Raw genomic sequence first — 18,283 nt, 5'->3', positions numbered from 1 at the left:
GAGAAAGTGAAAAAATGATAAGAAAATGTCACAATTAGGAAAAAAGGCCACAACGTTGAAAAAATATAAGGAAAAAAATCCAAATATTACAAGAACAAATTTGTAAAAAAAAAGTCAAATTGAAACTTCAAAAAGTAAAAATTGTGAAAAAATATCAAAATTTTGCCAGAATAAAGTCGTAAAATCCTGAGAAAATGTCCAAATTTTCTGAGAACAAAGGGGTAAAGTTATAGGAAATATTAGCAAGAAAGTTATCAAAACTTGAGCAAAAAGATCACAAGTTTAAAAGTCGTACACTTATGAGAAAAAAACTTTGTAAGGTTTGTAAAGTTGTAAATGTACGCTTCAAAAATTTATAATTTCATGAGGCAACTGTTTGAAAATAAATGTTTCATTTTAAAATGTTTCAGCAAAGGCAATGAGACATCTCCTGTTTTTTTTGTTGCATATAATTCAGAGAAGTGTGACGGACGACAAAGTGCTCAAAAATGTCACTGAATCTAATTTATTTTTTGTTGTAAAATTTATATTAATGAAATTACAACTGTATTTTTGAAAAAGCTGGACTTTTAACTTCGTACAATTGTGACTTTTTAAACCATAAATCTACATTTCTTTTGTAAAATGTTGACTTTATCATCTATAATGTACATATATTTTATTTTCCTTTATGGTGGCGCTAAAACACGGTCGTAGTTGACAGCCGGCACTGAGGATGACGTAATAAACGTTTACCATCACGTCTGACACTGAGGGAGGACGAACAGCGATAACCACAACGTAACCACAGTGTTTGTCGGATTCTCTTCTCGTTTTCCCGTCTGATTTCAAACTGAGATTGTTCCCGCGGATCGGTCCACAAAAACGCTGAGTGTAAAGCAAACCCAACCAGACCAGACCGGTTAATGAGCATTAGGGTGGGACGGTCTTTTTAGCGTGAGCTTTTTTAGTAAGAAAACAAACACAAACAAGGCCGACTGGTAAAACTGGATAAATCACCACTTTTACATCTTTTTACTCCTACGTCTATCTCTGGTTTCTTCTTATTTTCCTCCCAGGCGACACTGTTTTACAGGGAAGTTCTCAAAATGTTCTCAAAGGAGTTCCCAGAATGACAAAGAAACACGGAACCAAAGGACCAATGTAGAGGTTTACTGTGGATCCAAAAGAACTTTAATGATTTCTGTTGGAGCTCAAACCAAAGACATCCTTTCTACATTTTTAACATTACTTCTGTCTTTCAAGCAAAGAAAAGTTTCCTGATGCACTAAAGTATGGAAGCACATGTGTCTCATTTTTCAAAATAAAGGTCCATACCGGAAATGCTTTTTCCATTTTCACAATAAAGCTGCGTTCGGCTCACCTGTTTTGTAGATTTCGTATCGCAGTGAGAAGCCCGCCCCCTGGTGGGCGTAGTCGGACACAAACTTTATGAGGAGCGACGGCCCCGAGGATATGATGGGTGCGGGGGCGATGTTGCTGCAGTGCTTCCCCAGCACATCAGCTGACTCAGAGTTCCCGTCATGGATCTCCACGTAGTCATACCTGCAAAAGACAACAGACGCTGAGGAACGGCGTGTCTTTGCTGTGAGTCACGGGTCAGAACCAAAACACAGTTACTGATGATGCAGAGAACAGAACGTCTGCTCGCGAGAAAGAAAGTCTGTAATACACATTTTTCTTTATGAGATCTCTTATTTTGGAGACAAAATGTTGAACCTTCAAGCACATAGAAAACCTTTAACGTCCCAGAAGGAACATGGTTCCTGCCTTCCACCAGATTAACCCTTGTTCTATCCTATGATCCCCCCCCTGCCTTCGCCCAACTGTAGCTTGGATAGGCTCCAGCAACCCTGTGACCCCAAAAGGGATTCAGCAGGTTCTATCGATGGATGGACAGACAGATGGATGGATGGATGGATGGATGGATGGATGGATGGATGGATGGATGGACAGATGGATGGACGGATGGATGGATGGCTGGATGGATGGACGGACAGATGGATGGATGGATGGACAGACGGATGGACGGATGGATGGATGGACAGACGGATGGATGGATGGATGGATGGATGGACAGAAGGATGGACGGATGGATGGATGGAAGGACAGAAGGATGGACGGATGGATGGATGGATGGATGGATGGATGGATGGATGGATGGAAGGACAGAAGGATGGACGGATGGATGGATGGATGGATGGACGGACAGATGGATGGATGGATGGATGGACAGACGGATGGACGGATGGATGGATGGATGGATGGATGGCACATGGTTCCTGCTTCAGCGCACAGAGCAACAAAATTTCCAAACATGCTGCCGTAAACAATGGCAGAGTGACGGACAGGATCACTGTTCACTCACTCTCATACTACAGACTTTTATTCTGAAAAGTCTGGAGCTCAGCAGGAAGCAGGACTTTAACATGTGTAGTAATGACAGACACAGTCTTTCCTAAAAAGAAAATCTGCCTGTAGTGATGTTTTGCTTCAGGCCTCAAACACAAATTGAAAGTTTGAACTGATCAAGTCAGAAATGACTGACGTCAAGAGTCTCTTCAGACAAATGTTAAGATGTATTGTTGCACGTTTTGTCAACCGAAAAGCCTTCAAGGTGAACCGCTCTTTTCTGTACAAAGAAGAATGGGCGGTTTTACTTTCTTCTAACCAACATGGAGGACCAGCAGCTGCACTGAAGACAAACACACCAGTCCGGCTCTGAAATGCATCTCTGAGGAGAAATTCCTGAAGTGAATTACAAAAAAGTCTCTTAGTGAATTCTCAGGCCTGCTGGCCCCCACATCCAACGTTCAAAACCTTTGACGGATTTCCAAGTGGTAGGGGTGTGGCCTTCCAATAAGCTCAGTCCTGGTTGGTTAGAGTGGTTGCTATGGAAACTCAGACCAATCACAGCTCACTGAAGACGTCAGGCTCCAACATGGAGACGTCTATATCGTGAAAAAATGCCCACTGATTTGACTTAGTTTGGTTGGAGCCAGAATAAACCATTTCTATGGGGGACGTTACTCAGTCCAGTTTTCATATACAGTCAATGGTTCAAACCTCGATCTTTGGGACACGACTTTGTTTTGGTTTGATTTAATTTGTCCAAAAAACAAAAACAACAAAATTTAGAAAAATGTTTGGGTTTTTTTTGCTAATAAGCAAGAGACAATAAAGAAAAACCTTTCAGTTGGTTGATCCTCAGCCTGGTGTGATTAATAAAACTATAAATGATAAATCCTTGCTCATTTTAGCACACGCGTGTGACGGTTTCAACATAAACACACTGGTATGAGGCGGGAATGCAACCGCTCACTTTCACCACCATTTGGTTCAATGGTGTCACACACGGTCCGATTGTGAACGCAGAACTTTGTCCTCTCTGGTGTCAGAGAATAATATACATTAATATTTGTTCAGCATTAATATATATTTAACTATATAAAACTTAACTAAAATCAAGTAAAGTTTGATATTTAAACTGAGTAACAGCATTTTAAGACTTCTGGTTTGAGAAATCCTATTTGGGATGATTTACCTTTTTATCTGCAGATTACAGATAGATTCAAATCAGAACCTTCTCTGGACTTTTACATACGTGTTTCAGGTTATAGATTTAAAGAGTCTTTTTCCACATGTGTCTGCTCCAATAAGGTTCTGGCCACAGAAAACCCGTTTACTTTGGTTTTTCCGGCGTTTCTTGTAGTTGGAGAGAAAACATGAACCGTCTGCTTCTCGCCGCCTCACCTTTGACAGACGGAAACAGGTGGAGCCGCCTCACGCCTCCCTCCATCCAGCTTTGTGCTTTCAGGAGGAGGCAGGAAGTAAAGATCTGCAGATTATGGCTGTGGGGAGAGGTTGGGGGTTTGAGTTCTTAGCTTCTTACAGACCGTTCAGACTCTTCATCACAAAGACTTTCAGCTCAGTGAAATAGTGGAGAATTTAAAACTCACAGCATGAAAAACAAAGAACCAGAGAAGATCAAATGATGGATGGATGACTAATGTTTACATAAAAATCATCAATATTTAGCTAAAATCAATCTATGTTTAGTTAAAATGATTGTTGTTTAGTCAACCATGACCAATGTTCAAACAAAGATAATTAATAATTAGTAGAAATGAGCATTGTTTACTTTAAAAAAGGAATGTTTGGTTGAAGAGAATCAACGTTTTGCTATTAATGACCAATAAAACAAAATCTGAAGGTTTTTTTAAACATTGACCCAACAGGTCCACCAGCTGTACCTGGTTAGAGCCAAACTTACCGAGCAGACTAATGTACATACTGTCAACAATAATCTGACAGAATATGCTGTAAAACTGATATGAAGATAAATCCCAGTTAAATCAGGCTTCTCCACATGTTTGCTTTCCGTCGTTTGTCTCTGATCATCGGGCAGAAGAGGAAGTGAAAGGACCGGCGGAGAGTTTCCCGAGCAGCAGATGGAGCTGACTCACACAAACACGACCTGCTTCACACCGAGTGGCGAGGATGACGTGATGGAGCCTCAACAACAACAAGACACACTGCAGGGATTTTCATGAAGAAGCCAAAGTGCGGCGACAGCTCTCCGTCACCGTGGTTTCATGCAGGACTTCCAGCTTCCCACATGCTCCAGGCACAGCTGATCTTCTCCAGAAGCCACACAAATCAACATCTACGGAGGTTAAGTGAGGCTGAAACTGACGGACGGAGCTTCAAGCAGGACAGTTTCTCACCATCATCAACAAAAGTTTCTGCATCTCATGAGAAGCCAGAGCTAAAAGTGAACTTTAACCAACGTTAAAATGATATACAGAATATTTAGTCCATGCTTGAAGAATAAATCCATGATCCTGAAAGGACTGAAGGTAGAATCAGCAGCCAGTCCGTCCCTGAAGAAGCTCAAAGAACCAGAACTGATATCACGTAATAGACCCATTACTGCAGTGTGTGTGTGTGTGGGTGTGTGCATGAGAGTGTGTAAACGTGGACATGTGTGTTCAGGCAGAGTCTCCAGGACAACCAATCGATTCCTCATTATGGTTTTAACACACATTGATCAGGATTGGTACTTTACTGACACACACCTACTGTCACGCACACACACCTACACACACACACCAACACACACACACAGAGCTGTTACAGTAACAGAGATTGATCAGGACTCTGGTCTTTATTGCCTGCAGTGACTGAAGGTGGTTCTTATTCCTGTGAGTTTCTGGAGGTCGCTGTCTTTGATATTAAAGCCTAAATGAAATAAATCAGTAATAATCTGAGGATCCACAGAACCACATCCTGATGTTCTGCTGCAGAAGGTTCTGGTCAGTTAGCTTGATGATAAAAAATAAATAAAAAAGCCATCAACCCAGAGAGAAGAGCTGTCACTGCTCCCAGAAGAAGGCATTGATCTCCTGGATGTGTAATTCAGATGAAGATCAAAACCCCATCAGAGGGTTTCCAGCGTCACACTGCATGAAGTTTGGAATCACATTTAAAGGAAGAAAAAACAAACAGAACAATTTTCTCATTTTTCTTCAGCAAGGGAAGTATGCGGCACCTTCATAAGCGTTTTTCTGACAAACCAATCTGTTCCTAATTATGTCTGTTTGCAGACACAGAGTTCTTCAGAGCAGAACACTGGTGTGAGTCTGACCACAGCTGGACAGCGTCCACCTCCAGCAGGTGTTTCTGTGGTCAGGAGCTTTTCCTCCTGGTGTCGGTTTCCATTTGGAAAATGTAAATAATTAGAGGCTCATTTGGCTTTTATTGATGCGGTAACTCTCCCTCCTGCAGCTGAGAGCGAGCGGCTTCACCTTCATGTCGGGCCGCCGGTCCGGATGCTGCGCTCTCCTGCTGCTGGGGGGGCTGTGATCTTAATGCGACCGCGCAGGCGGCTAAATGCACACAGCTGGTAGTCGCCCTGCCACTCCACATGCGGCAGCGCTCCCCCCGCCTCAGCCTGCACCTCTCTCCGACCCCACGGCCGCCGTCACATCACATCACTGTCTGCGCCACTCCTGCCTGCAGCCAGGTGCGTCTGCACGCCTGCTGACCATCCTCCCACCTTTCCGGCCTCCATTTTTGATAAGGCAGGGAGCCGAGAACTTGAATGACGGATGGAGGCAGAGCACAAAGACAAGGTCTTCATCATTAGCGGAACCATTATCATTGACTGCAGCTTCTCTGTCATATAAATCACTTCTACCTCGCTGATTTACTCGACACCTGCAGCTGTACGACCGCGAAGAGTTCACCAGAATCACTGTTGGATGTCTAGTTTCTGTGCTTCAATCTGTCGTTTTTGGAGCAGGTTTTAATGAAAGAGGAGAGTTTCAGTAAAAAAAGAGAAAAGGTTCAGAAAAATAAAAGCCGAGACGGATGGAGGGCGAGGAGCAAAGGCGACTTGCTGAGAGCAAAATGTGTCAGTCGGTATGTTGGTCACGATTTCTGATATTAAAGGTTGAATAATGATGGTGGAGGAAAGACGGGAAAAGAAAATGAGAAAACAGGAAGAAACATGCAGCAGATTGATCCAGCTGGACACAGGAGAGGCTGATGAAGGAGGACGGAGAGGGAGGTGCAGGAGCAGGTGAAAGATGATAGATGGAGTCATTGGGCAGCGGTTCGGGCAGGAGGGGTGAGGAAGGGGCAGATGAATTGGAGGGGGAGAACGGTGGAGGAGGTTGCTGTCAGGATGATTTGAGCCTGCCCTCCGCACAGCCTGACGCTGCACTTTTCCCTGCGAGGCTGCTCTGCAAACGGCCCAGATACCCATCTTCCCCTCAGAGACGGAGATGTAAAGCGCCGGACGAGGTCAAGCCGAGCTCCTCTGCTCCTGCCTCCTCGTCTGAGGGGGGGCAAGTCTGTCAAATGAAGAGAAACTAACGGAGGCCATTTTTTTGCTCAGCTTCCAGCGTTCTTAATCGGACCATTGAACATATAGAATCAATAAGCCCTCAAGACCTATATGTAAAACGGTTTCTTTCAGTTTCGGAGCAGAAAAACACTTTTCTGTCTCCACATAAAAGTGTAAAAGTTTTAGGCCAACTCCACTCATTGACCAGAAACAGGAAGACGTCTGCAGAAACATGTGATGGAACTATAAGACAGTGTCAAAAGAAGAGTCTAAAGTCCTCAAAACCACATTGTTATGAGAAGAATTATTGCAAAAATCCTTGTTACATAAAATCTTTCTGTTCAGGAAATAAATCCGGTTTTCTTTCGTGTCTCTAGATTTAAAAAATGACTTCTGTGTTAAAGCATCAAACGATTGGGACAACCTTCCTTTGTGTCCAGGTTCTCTGACCACATCATCAACACTCAGGAACGCTTCAACGACTCAACTGAGAGAATCTTTCCATTGTTTCTAATCGGTTTTCTGATTTGTTTTTCTGTCATTTACAGGAGGGGGGGGGGGGGGGTATCCAAAGTCAATATGTTTGTCTGTTAAGTGATTCTGTAAATCAAATTGTCTCCAGCTTTGTTGCTCTTTTGCTTTGTCTTCTGTGCTCGTATGGATCAGGATCAGACGACTTCCTTAAAAACGAGAAGAAGGCGATCCTTCTTTAAATCGGTTTAGTCTAAAGATTTAATGAAAAAATGGCAGATGACTGGATGAGCTGTTTGTTACTTTTAACTGGACTGTTTTAAACCAAAAAGTAAAGAAATGTGGGGAAAAAACAGGCAGAACTGCTGCTGATCAAACATGACAGCAGAGGTAAAAACTGATCTGCAGACCAAAAGTTGGACCTCCTTCAGTCTCACCAAAGAACTGAACCGCAGTAAATCACAGACACCGCAGGACGTTCCAGCCACGATTCTGATTCTTGCAGAACATCTCTGCAGTCCAAACTTCAGGGATTCACGCAGAGCTGGGATGAGTCTCTGTCTGGAGTTTGTGTTTCTACAAAGCCTTTATCCATGCTTTCTACTTTCTCCTGTTCAGGACTCAGACATCTCCACTCCCTCTCCTGCTCTAAGCCCATGAGCAAATATGCTAGAGGGATTCATCCAGGAGGTGCTGAGAGTTTTGTGTTCACACTTTGATGCAGCTTCAATCTGGATCCAGGTGAGTCCAAGAGCAGCACCCTGATGGTGGTTCTGCTTCCGTCTGTCAGAGCTGAAACACCTGAGCCTCTCTTGTTTTCCAGAGGAGGCTTCGTTTCTCATGAAACAGCCTCTCAGGATGCATCCAAAGGGTTGAGCAGAAGTGAAATCATGAGCTAAGTGTGAATTTTTTTGTCAGAGGAGACACAAAGCAATTTCTGTTGGTGCACTGCTCCGTCACGAGGTCTGAAGTGACTCAGCACCGCGCAGATGCAGCAGGTCTGCGACTAAAGCTGGGCTGCTACCTTCAGTCATGTGACGGAAAAAGGAAGTCATGGAGAGTTCTAGCGGGAATTTTTCATTGTTTCCATTTATCTGAGTCGGCACCTTTTGTCAATCTCTGCTACCAAGGCAGTGAAGACGCAGATGTTTGAGTTTGAGGCAGATGTGATCAGATCCTCTGTTCCATAAGCACACTCTGATAAAAATGGGCTTTTTGGTGTTCTGAACACATTATTCTAACATTTTTCTGATGATGGAGGACATATTAAGAGAATTCGGGTTGAAATTGCCGTTCTGAGAATTTCTTTGTTCAAATGGTAAATCAGGAGCAGACAAAAAATGTTGTTTGTTAAAGATCACTTTTGTGACGTAGATAATATTATGGGCGGGGCCACAAGCTTCCTGCTCCGCCCCATTCTGATCATCCACCTGCAGACCAAATAGATCCATGAACGTCTTTGTTGTCCTGGTCTGAGCTGGAATCTGGATCTAAGCTGAATGGACGGATAGATCTGATACTGCCACTTATGTTAGCTTAGGGTTGTGAGGGGCTGTAAACTAGATGTAAACAAAGACATGATGGGAAATGGAGGCGCCAACAGTTCTGCCCACAACTCAGAGGTGAATTTCTAATGAACTCCTGCCGCTCTGCAGAAACTAGAAAACAACACGTTTTGGGATTTTGGCTAAAAACACTAAAATCATAAATAAAAGACCCCAGGAACACTTTGACAATAGGTCAGAAGACGATCAGAGAGGGACTTTCATAAGATTGGAAGAAAACTAAAGAACTAATCCTGATTTGGTCCATTTTCGCAGATGAAAATCTTGTTTTTTTTTTTACTAAAAGGAGAAGTTGGTTTATTCCCTGCATGAGTATAAGGTGGTTGTGGATTAACCTCCCTGTGGATGGAGTATCTCTGCCTCCCACAGAGCTCTTTCACAAGTCCTCTTCTCCTCCACGCTGTCATCTTCTGAACCTCACAGCTACATTTTAGAAACACTTTCAGGCGTCTTCAGAGTGAAAAGCTCTTTAGTGCCGGCCCTCCTGAGCATCACTGAATCTGAAAACACAACTAACACTCCTCAGGTCACCTGGGCAGGAGGGTTTGCAGCACTCAGACTTTTTTGTTCCCTTGATAATGTTCAAGTGGTTTGGACCTACTGGTTCTGGAACTACAAAGTGTTAATGATTAGGTACCAAACACTTGAACAGAAACACCTGAAGAGCTTGAATCCTCTGGGTTTCAGAGAACGGTGGAGTCAAATGTGACAAAGCCGGTAGAAATGTTTCAATCCAGACTTCACTCATGATTCAGGTTCAGATCTCCAGAAAAACCGGATCCACAAAATACTGGAAAACCTCCGGGGACCAAATCTCATCCACAGATGGTTTGATAACCAGAATGCTTCATGCAGAGACGGTCATCTGATCATCTTCAGTCAATTTCAGCAGAAGAAATTTATTTTAGAGAAAAAAAGGGATAAATCAACAGAAGCTGCGAAGTATTGATGCTTCAGCTCCAACAAACAAACATCTGCATCATTTCTGTTCATGTAAGTCCACAGAAACCCGCTTCCATACCAGAAACGACTGGATCTGGGATGAAACTGTGCGTTTTTGAATCAGCCTGTGAGTGCATACACACGTATAATATAAATAATAAGCATATACGCTACGCTGTTATAGCATACGTGATGTCAGGAATTGGATTTTTCTTTAGGAGCTGTAGAACAGGACCAGAACTTTCCAAACTAGAAGTTGCCTCGTTGTGTTTTGCCATTTTCTTGTCCGTTTTATCCAAAAACAATTTTTTCCCATCGTTTTCTTACAATCTCTTTGTCTGTTCTTATCTCTGCAGTCCATGTCTTTTTTTTTTACAAGATGTTTTTTTAAGACGGTGCAGCCAAAGCCAAACCACCAAAAACAATGACGGACACCAAATCCTCTAATCTCTCCTAATTCATCCGATGTGGAACATTACATGTGTTGTAATTAAACTTGGATTATTAGAGGCTGACAACCACGAGAGGTCCCCGAGCGATTACTGCAGTAAATACTGCAGAAGCAGACGCTGAAGTTCAGCCGCTCTCGCGCAAAAAGGGAGGAGCTTAAGGGAGACAAACGGCCGTTTCCTCACCTGCAGTCCAGCTTCTCGATCTCAAAGTGAGGGTTGAAATTGAGGACGATGCGTTGAGAAGACTCGGGCGCCGTGATGATCCAGCGGCAGTTCTGATTGGCCGGATACTCATGCGGGTAGCCGGGGGTGGTGATGTAACCGGCGTCGCTCGCGTCCAAGTTGTCGCCGCATGGCTCCGATGCTAGAAGGAGAAAGGAGTTGAGGAGTGAAACCATTGCAGAGGATTCAGCTTTCAGCAGACACCTTCACCTAAAGACACCTACAGGTTTTACAGTTAGAGATATGAGGGTCATCCAGCGACTGAGCAGGGATTTGAACCTCTGTCCGACCATTAGGCAGACAGGCTGCAGTGTCACTGGGTGGAGTGGGTGTGAAAGTAGATGCAGTGAGATGTTTATGTTGGATCTCCCCTTGAAAATATGAGATAAGCGTGCTGACTGATGCACAGCCTCCTGGGTTCCTTCCAACGTATCCTGTAAACGGGTTTGGAGCAGATTTCTGGAGGTGATACGACGTGGAGGGAAGATTTCCTTGTGTGTGTCAAAGGTCATCCCAGCATCTGGACGCACTAAAAGCTGTGTGTTTTTCATGCGTGAACGGCGTTGGGTGTCCCACACACCAGTCCTCCCAGAAGCCCTGCCTCCTGTCTTAAAGCGAGTCCACTTGTCAGCAGTCATACGTCCGTGTCACGTCGTTCATAGCTGCAGACTGACCCACCAGAGGCAAGGTGGGGTTCAGTGTCTTGCTTAAGGACACCTCGACACATGGGCGGGAATCGAATCTGCAATCCTCCCATCAGAGGTAGAGTATTGTTTGGTCTGGACAGAGAGTGTGCATAAAAATATTCACACGAGCAAACTTTTTTGGGGCTAGTATGAGTGTTCTAACCAAATCAAAAAGGTGGGTGTAACTCCCCCCTCTAAGACAAAAATGGTTGAGTCCAATCCAGAGTTCTGATGAGCTTTCACACTCTCTGGAACAAATGGACAAGAAGACAACGTTTTTCGGGACAGATTCCCACCAGCAAATCTGATGGAACGGTGGTTTTGGTCTATTTTGGCCAGAACAAACCCGATTGGGGAGGTTTTCTTAGCTTTCTTATCACATTTTTTTACTCTTTGTGTGGATGGATAGCTTCAACTGTGAATCCACAGAATTTAATTGGGATGAATTCCTGCTGAGTCAGCAGATTGTCATCCTAAAACTAACAACATTATGGAAAACTTCACACTTAAAATCATTTCAGAGATCATTTGCTAAACTTTAACCAGTTTTCTCTGAAACAGGAAGTGTCTCTGTACGAGCAGCACAAAATAAAAGTTCAAACTGTGACTTTGCTTCTGTGAGGGAAACCAGGGTGGAGTGGGTTCTTCAAATGGAGAAATCCTCCATGAATGCCGGCTTCTCAGAGGGAAGTGCTTTTCTGTTATGCAGCCCTAAACTGGTTTCCTGTTTTTGGGAGAAAAAGAAGAACAGTTCACGATCCAGCTCCTCTGGGTTCGTGTTACGCCTCAGTCAAGGCTAAAATATGAAGACCACCTGACTAGAAAAAAGGGAGGAAGTTCCTCTGAGAAGTTTGTGTAACAGGATGGTCCGATCCAACTTTCTGTACAGTGACGGCCCGATTCCTGTCCCCCCTCCCTGCACGGGTGACACAGCCAGCCAAGCCAGTCTGCAGAGCAGAGCATGACGGCTAATAATAGAGTGGAAACTATAAAGTTACTCAGAGAGGAGTCACATGTGCAAACAGGAAATCACAAAAACATCAGGGAGCACTCCACCACTTATCTTCAAGATCAACTCCAAACAAACAGACGTGAGATCTCACTGCTAAAAATGACACGTTTGAGCCTCCAGGAGAAGACCTGCACCCAGAACACCCCATGACGGACACGCTGGTGTCTGTGTCCGCCTCCCTCGTGCTGTTAGTCCAATCAGCCTCTCCTGTCTGTGTCCAGTCTCCCCGGTGACTACGGTAACACAGGAGCAGAGTTACCAGAAGAATGTAACGGAGGCAGATGCATTTCAGGGCAGCGCCACCTGTGTTAGTGTTTAAGCATGCTGGCATCTCACAGCCACATCAGCCAAACACCTTTTTAGCTCGCTGCTTAGCCAGCGTTATCCCGGATGGAGTGGTGAAGCGACCAGCCACAAACCACGGATCGGTGCGAACATGCACAGGGCTCGACATAGCCATTTGTCCGCTGGCCCGGTCCTGTTTTTCGAGCAGTGCGGACCACAAGACTTTACTTTTCACTTGTCCGCTCGGGCCACTAAAATATTTAACGGTTTATATATTCTTCACCTTTTTCAATAAAGTAAATTTTGCGAAAACGTGTAGATTTACCTCGTCTTCATAATTTAGTTTTTCTGCTAGTCCTGTGTTCAGACTTCAAGGGTTTCTATGGGAAACCTTTGATCACTTCTCCTCTCCCGCCTGCGCGCGCGCGGCTTTCACTGCAGAGCACCACGCGGCACGCGCTCACTACTTTTTTTTCCCAAACTTTATTGAATGTAACAATTCAATACAAAACAATGTTAAACAGCAACAACGAAGGCACAAGCCAGTGGGTTATTATTACATTTGATTATAAATCCGACACCGTCACTGAAGAGAGACTGAAGCATGTCAGAGATGTGGAAGACATGGCAGGAATAGATAGGAATATGTTGGATGGAGTAGTGGGTATAATTAGTAGTATGGACAGCAAGATATTTAATGAATGCATTGAAGATGAAACTGCCAGTTTAGCTCATGCTGGTTTGCGGCGCCCTCCGTCCGTGAAACCCGGGTTCGACTCCGGGCTGCTCCCTGTTCCCTTCTCTACCTCTGCCGGTTCCAAGCCCGGTTTGAGAAGGTTGCGTCAGGAAGGGCATCCGGCGTAAAACATTGCCAAATTTACCATGCGACTTGTTCGCTGTGGCAACCCCTGATGGGAGAAGCCGAAAGTGGAAGAAGATTGAAGATGAAACTGTATCCACTAAGCTTTAAGATGAATGTCAAAGAATCAAAGGCAACTCCAAATACCTGAATCTCAGACTCAAATGCAGTAGAATGTTAAACTACTTAATTTTGTTTTTCTTTACAACACTGTAAGCAGTAAGTATTTCTAGTTCGCTGAATGATCTCAGTTAGACCTGCACAATATGAGGAAAACTCGCGATATACGATATCAGAGATTAAAATTGCGATAACGATATAATTTGCGGTATATAAACAAACAGCAAAATAACCAAATAACCATTCCCAGTTTAAAAATTATACTCCAAATGACCCACGTTGACATAGGTTACAAACATCTAACATAACAGGGCTCCATCTGATTGGTCAACAATGTGAAGGCGTCCATCCGATTGGTCAAATGCATTAAGGGATTTATTTGATTCGTTAAATGGTTCAAGCTGCCATTAGATTGTTTTAACACATTTAAGGTTTATGATTTATTGCGATATTTGCCGTTAGAAGCACCATGAAAACTTCTGAACTAGTGTTACCTACTACACTGCAGTGCTCTCTTCAAAACATCTGAAACAGACTAGAGCAGATTTAAGTTTGATATGGTCTATTTTCAGACATTGAAAAGTGTAGAAATAAGTGATGTCACCAGAATGCACCAAATTGCACCATATTAAAAGTTTCCGGGGGGGCATGCCCCCGGACCCCCCTAAAGTTGCAAGCACCTGCGGAGCGGCGGGTCCCGCTATGCGCGGTGTCGGGCCAGTAACTTTCAGGCAGGGCCAGTAAGTTTCAAAAACTACTGGCCCTGTGGGCCAGTGCAAATTTCTGGGCTATGTCAACCCCTGATGCAGCACCTTAAAAAGCCTCTGCAGAGGAGAGTTCTGGGGAGTCTGTGCAGCAGCAGCTGCTCTCATCGTGGTGCTTCTGTCAAATTGGAAAAGTCAAGTCCATGTGGGCTGAGATTAAAAAATCCAAAACAATCTTTACTTAAAGATAAAATATCAAATGAACAAACTCCATCATTTGAATTTTCTTTTCTTCATTTTAAGGGTAAAAACATATTTTTTGTTTAGTTTGTTATCCAGTCCTCAACTTTTCTAGAAATAAAAAAATGCTTTTAAAATTAACATTTAAAAATGTATTAATATCAAAGGATAAATAAGTTAGACAGAATCATGAATTAAATAAAAAGAGGAGCAAGTTTCAGTCCAACTGTTTCAGGACAGTAATTTTCTGGTTGGACCCTTTTGCCCTTAAAAACTCCCATCCTTTTTAGAGGCATCAATGCTGGAAAAAGTTCTGGTCCATTTCGGTACATTTGCATCACGCAGCTAGACCATCGCTGAGGAACACCTCCACAAATTGTCCATCATATCCATGGGTCTACTCAGATTCTCTGCCTGTCGAGGTCATGAAGATACTGAAGATGCAGGTCTGGCATCTGTTGAGATGTGAAATATTCTACATGAATACCGCTACAGCACCACCACCTGCCTGAACAAAATCCCACACCACTACAGCACCACCACCTGCCTGAAAAACATCCCACACCACTATAGCACCACCACCTGACTGAACAACACCCTACACCCCTATAGCACCACCAGATGCCTGAACAACATCCCACACCACTATAGCACCACCACCTGCCTGAAAAACATCCCACACCACTATAGCACCACCACCTGACTGAACAACACCCTACACCCCTATAGCACCGCCACCTGCCTGAACAACACCCTACACCCCTATAGCACCACCACCTGCCTGAACAACATCCCACATCCCTATAGCACTAGTAGGCAGTGAGTGCAGGTTTTTCAGCGAAGGGTCGTTCTTGTCTTTCAGTTGTTTTTCAGCCTTAAATGACCTGCTCATAGAAAAACAGTGAGCAGCAACACCTGCAGTTCAATGCATGACAGCAAAGGGTTTCTGCCTCTTTATGCATTGCTGTGAGACGTTGGCTCGTCCAGCTCCTCCTCACCTTTGCCTCAGAGCAGATGAAAACAGTCTGATGTATAGGGAGGAAGTCTTATGGAGGCAGGCGCTGTGTATCGCTGGCGTTAGGCGTCAGCTCAGTTCTATGACTCTATAAATCCACGGACTGAAAGTCATTCAGAAAGGACACGCATTAAGGACTGCACTGCTGCTCACATGGTTCCACACAGGGAGACGTTCCTGCAGCTCTGAGCATAGACATCAGCAGGCAGACTTTGTTATGTGTGGAGAACAAGAAGAAAGCATTTAAATACCTCTTCCAAAACAAAATCAATCGTGATGCTAATTTATATTCTACACTAAATCAATCTTCAGAGTGTTTGTGTGTCAGAGCGGAGGATCTGCTGAGCCAGGAAGAAACCAGAGTTCCTGTCCAGAATAATCAAAAAGCTAAAAGATAGAATCATCCTTTAAATGTGGCTCACAGCCACCAAGCCTGCTCCAATCAGATGTGGTGTCACGTCAGGCTCCGCCACCCCAAAAAATGCTCCAGAGAGCAGGGACGTCTGAGGAGGGATAGACAAAAACACGGTCACGGTTCCGTCTCCATTGAAAACATGTCGACCAAAATCTGAGTTTCTAAACCAACAACTGTGGAAACACAAAACATCACACAACTATGTTGATTCAAAATCCGGGCCAAGCACACACACAGAAAACATTTAAACAAACACACACACAATGATGGGGACCAGGATTTTGGTCCCCACTCCCAAATTGGTCCCCACTCCGTGACTGTGTAACCAGATCATTGTCCCCACGATGGCATGAATACCAACACACAATTCCACACACAAATGACCATATTAACACACAGCAGCACATTCACACATACACACACCTACAATCACAAAAATATTTACACACACATACAGACATGCATGAACACATTAAAACACACACACACACACACACACACACACAGTAAATGGTGGTAAATGGTGCTAAGCAGTGGAGCACAGATATAAGACAGGTCACTGCATTATTTATGGCCCTCTGCTGTGTTTAGTATTGCATCCTGATAACACTTATTCAGCGACTTTTCCTACATGTGCACATCTCTGGCACACAAACACACACACTTTTCCTCTCAGAACTGCTCTGCACAACTGAGCAGGATCTGTATTTTCAAATGCAAATGTTCTGATCTTCATCTTCCCGTGAGGCTGAGGTCTGTCTCAGGTTCGATTCTGCTTTTCCTTCCATCAGCTCCATCAAAGCATCGACGTTTAAAAAAAAAAGAAAAAATTTGAGTTTTATCCAGATGAACAGAGCGCTTGTTAACGGAAGTCTGCTGTCCGCCCACGCTGGCCCAAACACCCCAAACTCCACACTGAGTCTTGTTATTTGGACGCCCCAGAAAACTGGTTGAATGTTGTACACTCAGCTTGTCGTGACCTTCTGAACCAAAGCCTGAGGGAGACGTCAGACGGACTGCTTTCCTTCTCTGTTCTTCTGCGGTTCTCATTGATCTGTTCTCTCACAGCCTCAAACCAGAAATGCAGATGCAGAAATCCCGCTTTCCAACTCTTTGTGTAGCATGATGGAAACAACAAGCTGGGAGGTATTGTTTGGACCTGAACCAGAGAACCACAGAGCTGTTCCTGAACCCGGAGAGCAGAGACAGGAAGAAAGGATGAGAGGGAGAACAGTACAAGAACATCTGTCTCTCATCATCTGAAAGGAGAAAGTCAGCAGCTCAGAAAAGCTCAGCAGACAGAAAATGGAGCCGACACACAAACAGGTGGGGCTGAGTCCAGGTGCCCCCGCAGCAACGCTCAGTGGAAAACTACCCGCCGTGTATGTGTGAGGAGAACCGAGACGGAGAACTTCTCCAACAGAGGAAAAAGTCAGGGGAAAACCGGGAGTCATAAAAAAGCCGAGTGATGGATGAAAAGTCCTGACACGGGAACGTGCTCCTCAGCTCACAGGAATGAAGAATGAGTTTAGGAGAGCAGAAGATCCAGAAGATTTAAGAGGAACTTCTGACGGAGAGACGCTCCAAAGAAACTCAAAGCTGTGAGTCTCTTTAGACAGACAGGATTCAGTTCAGCTGAAGGATTCTGAGCTCCTCCTCTGATAAACCTGCAAAAGCATCATGGAAACGGGGGAGGGGGGGGCACGGGCACCCCTACAGCAGCCCACCTCCCTCCTCATAGAAATGATCAGCAGAACCAGCAAACGTTTGGACGTCAGGAACCTTTTCAGAGGTTGATGGAGCTGAAACATCTTCAGCTGCCCCCACCCCCTCCCCCCAAACTGTAAAAGTCCAAACAGCTTCAGAGAAACGAGTTCGATGAAGATTTTGGAACGATAAAGGCCTGAGAAACAGTGCTGTCTGCTTTAACTCAGTGAATCATTTCATGTTTTTCAAAGTTTCTTTGTCTTCAGGACAAACATCTATGTGAACATCCGTCCACCTGGTCTGAAGGTTACTGCAGTTCATGAGAAGAACTTTCAGTAAACTGGAGTCCAACGACGTTCTGACAAACCTCTCCTTCACTTTGATGCGTTTAATGTTCACTCTTTGAAAGATGAATAACTGATTTTCTGATCGGAAGTCCAGGTGAACAAAGATCCTGGACGTTCTCTGCCTTTAGGGTCTTCAGGATCTGGACAAACAGGAGATGTTCTGGAGATCAAACAGTTTATCCTGAGACCTCCTGGTTCAGACACCTTCATCCTTCATCTCTGATGAAGTGAGTGACGTTGATGGATCTGCTAATCAGCAGATCTGATCTGATTATCTGACCGTTCTGTGTCTGAGTTTAAACCAGTCTGGACTATTCAAATATGTAGTTGTAGATTTAGATAAGTTAATTCTTCTCTATGAGTTCTGGTACATCGCCTGTCCGTCCTGGGG

General features: G+C 44.2%; 1 protein-coding gene across 3 annotated transcripts in view; it reads right to left on the bottom strand.

Annotated features, from left to right (window-relative positions):
• Window positions 1–18,283, bottom strand: part of LOC101172397 (neuropilin-2) — a 94,772-nt gene that overhangs the window by 72,040 nt on the left and 4,449 nt on the right. For all 3 annotated transcript variants that reach the window (XM_023950505.2, XM_011473642.4, XM_011473641.4), the window contains exons 2-3: window positions 10,464–10,644; window positions 1,364–1,545 (exon numbers count right to left, since the gene is read on the bottom strand). In XM_023950505.2, the coding sequence (XP_023806273.1) occupies window positions 1,364–1,545; window positions 10,464–10,644 (363 nt within the window). The remainder of the gene's footprint in view (window positions 1–1,363; window positions 1,546–10,463; window positions 10,645–18,283) is intronic.

This window comes from Oryzias latipes, chromosome 21 (assembly GCF_053564925.1).
Source record: "Oryzias latipes strain Hd-rR chromosome 21, Olatipes_Hd-rR_3.1".
Classification (NCBI taxonomy): domain Eukaryota; kingdom Metazoa; phylum Chordata; class Actinopteri; order Beloniformes; family Adrianichthyidae; genus Oryzias; species Oryzias latipes.
This window is presented reverse-complemented; position numbering and strand designations above follow the sequence as displayed.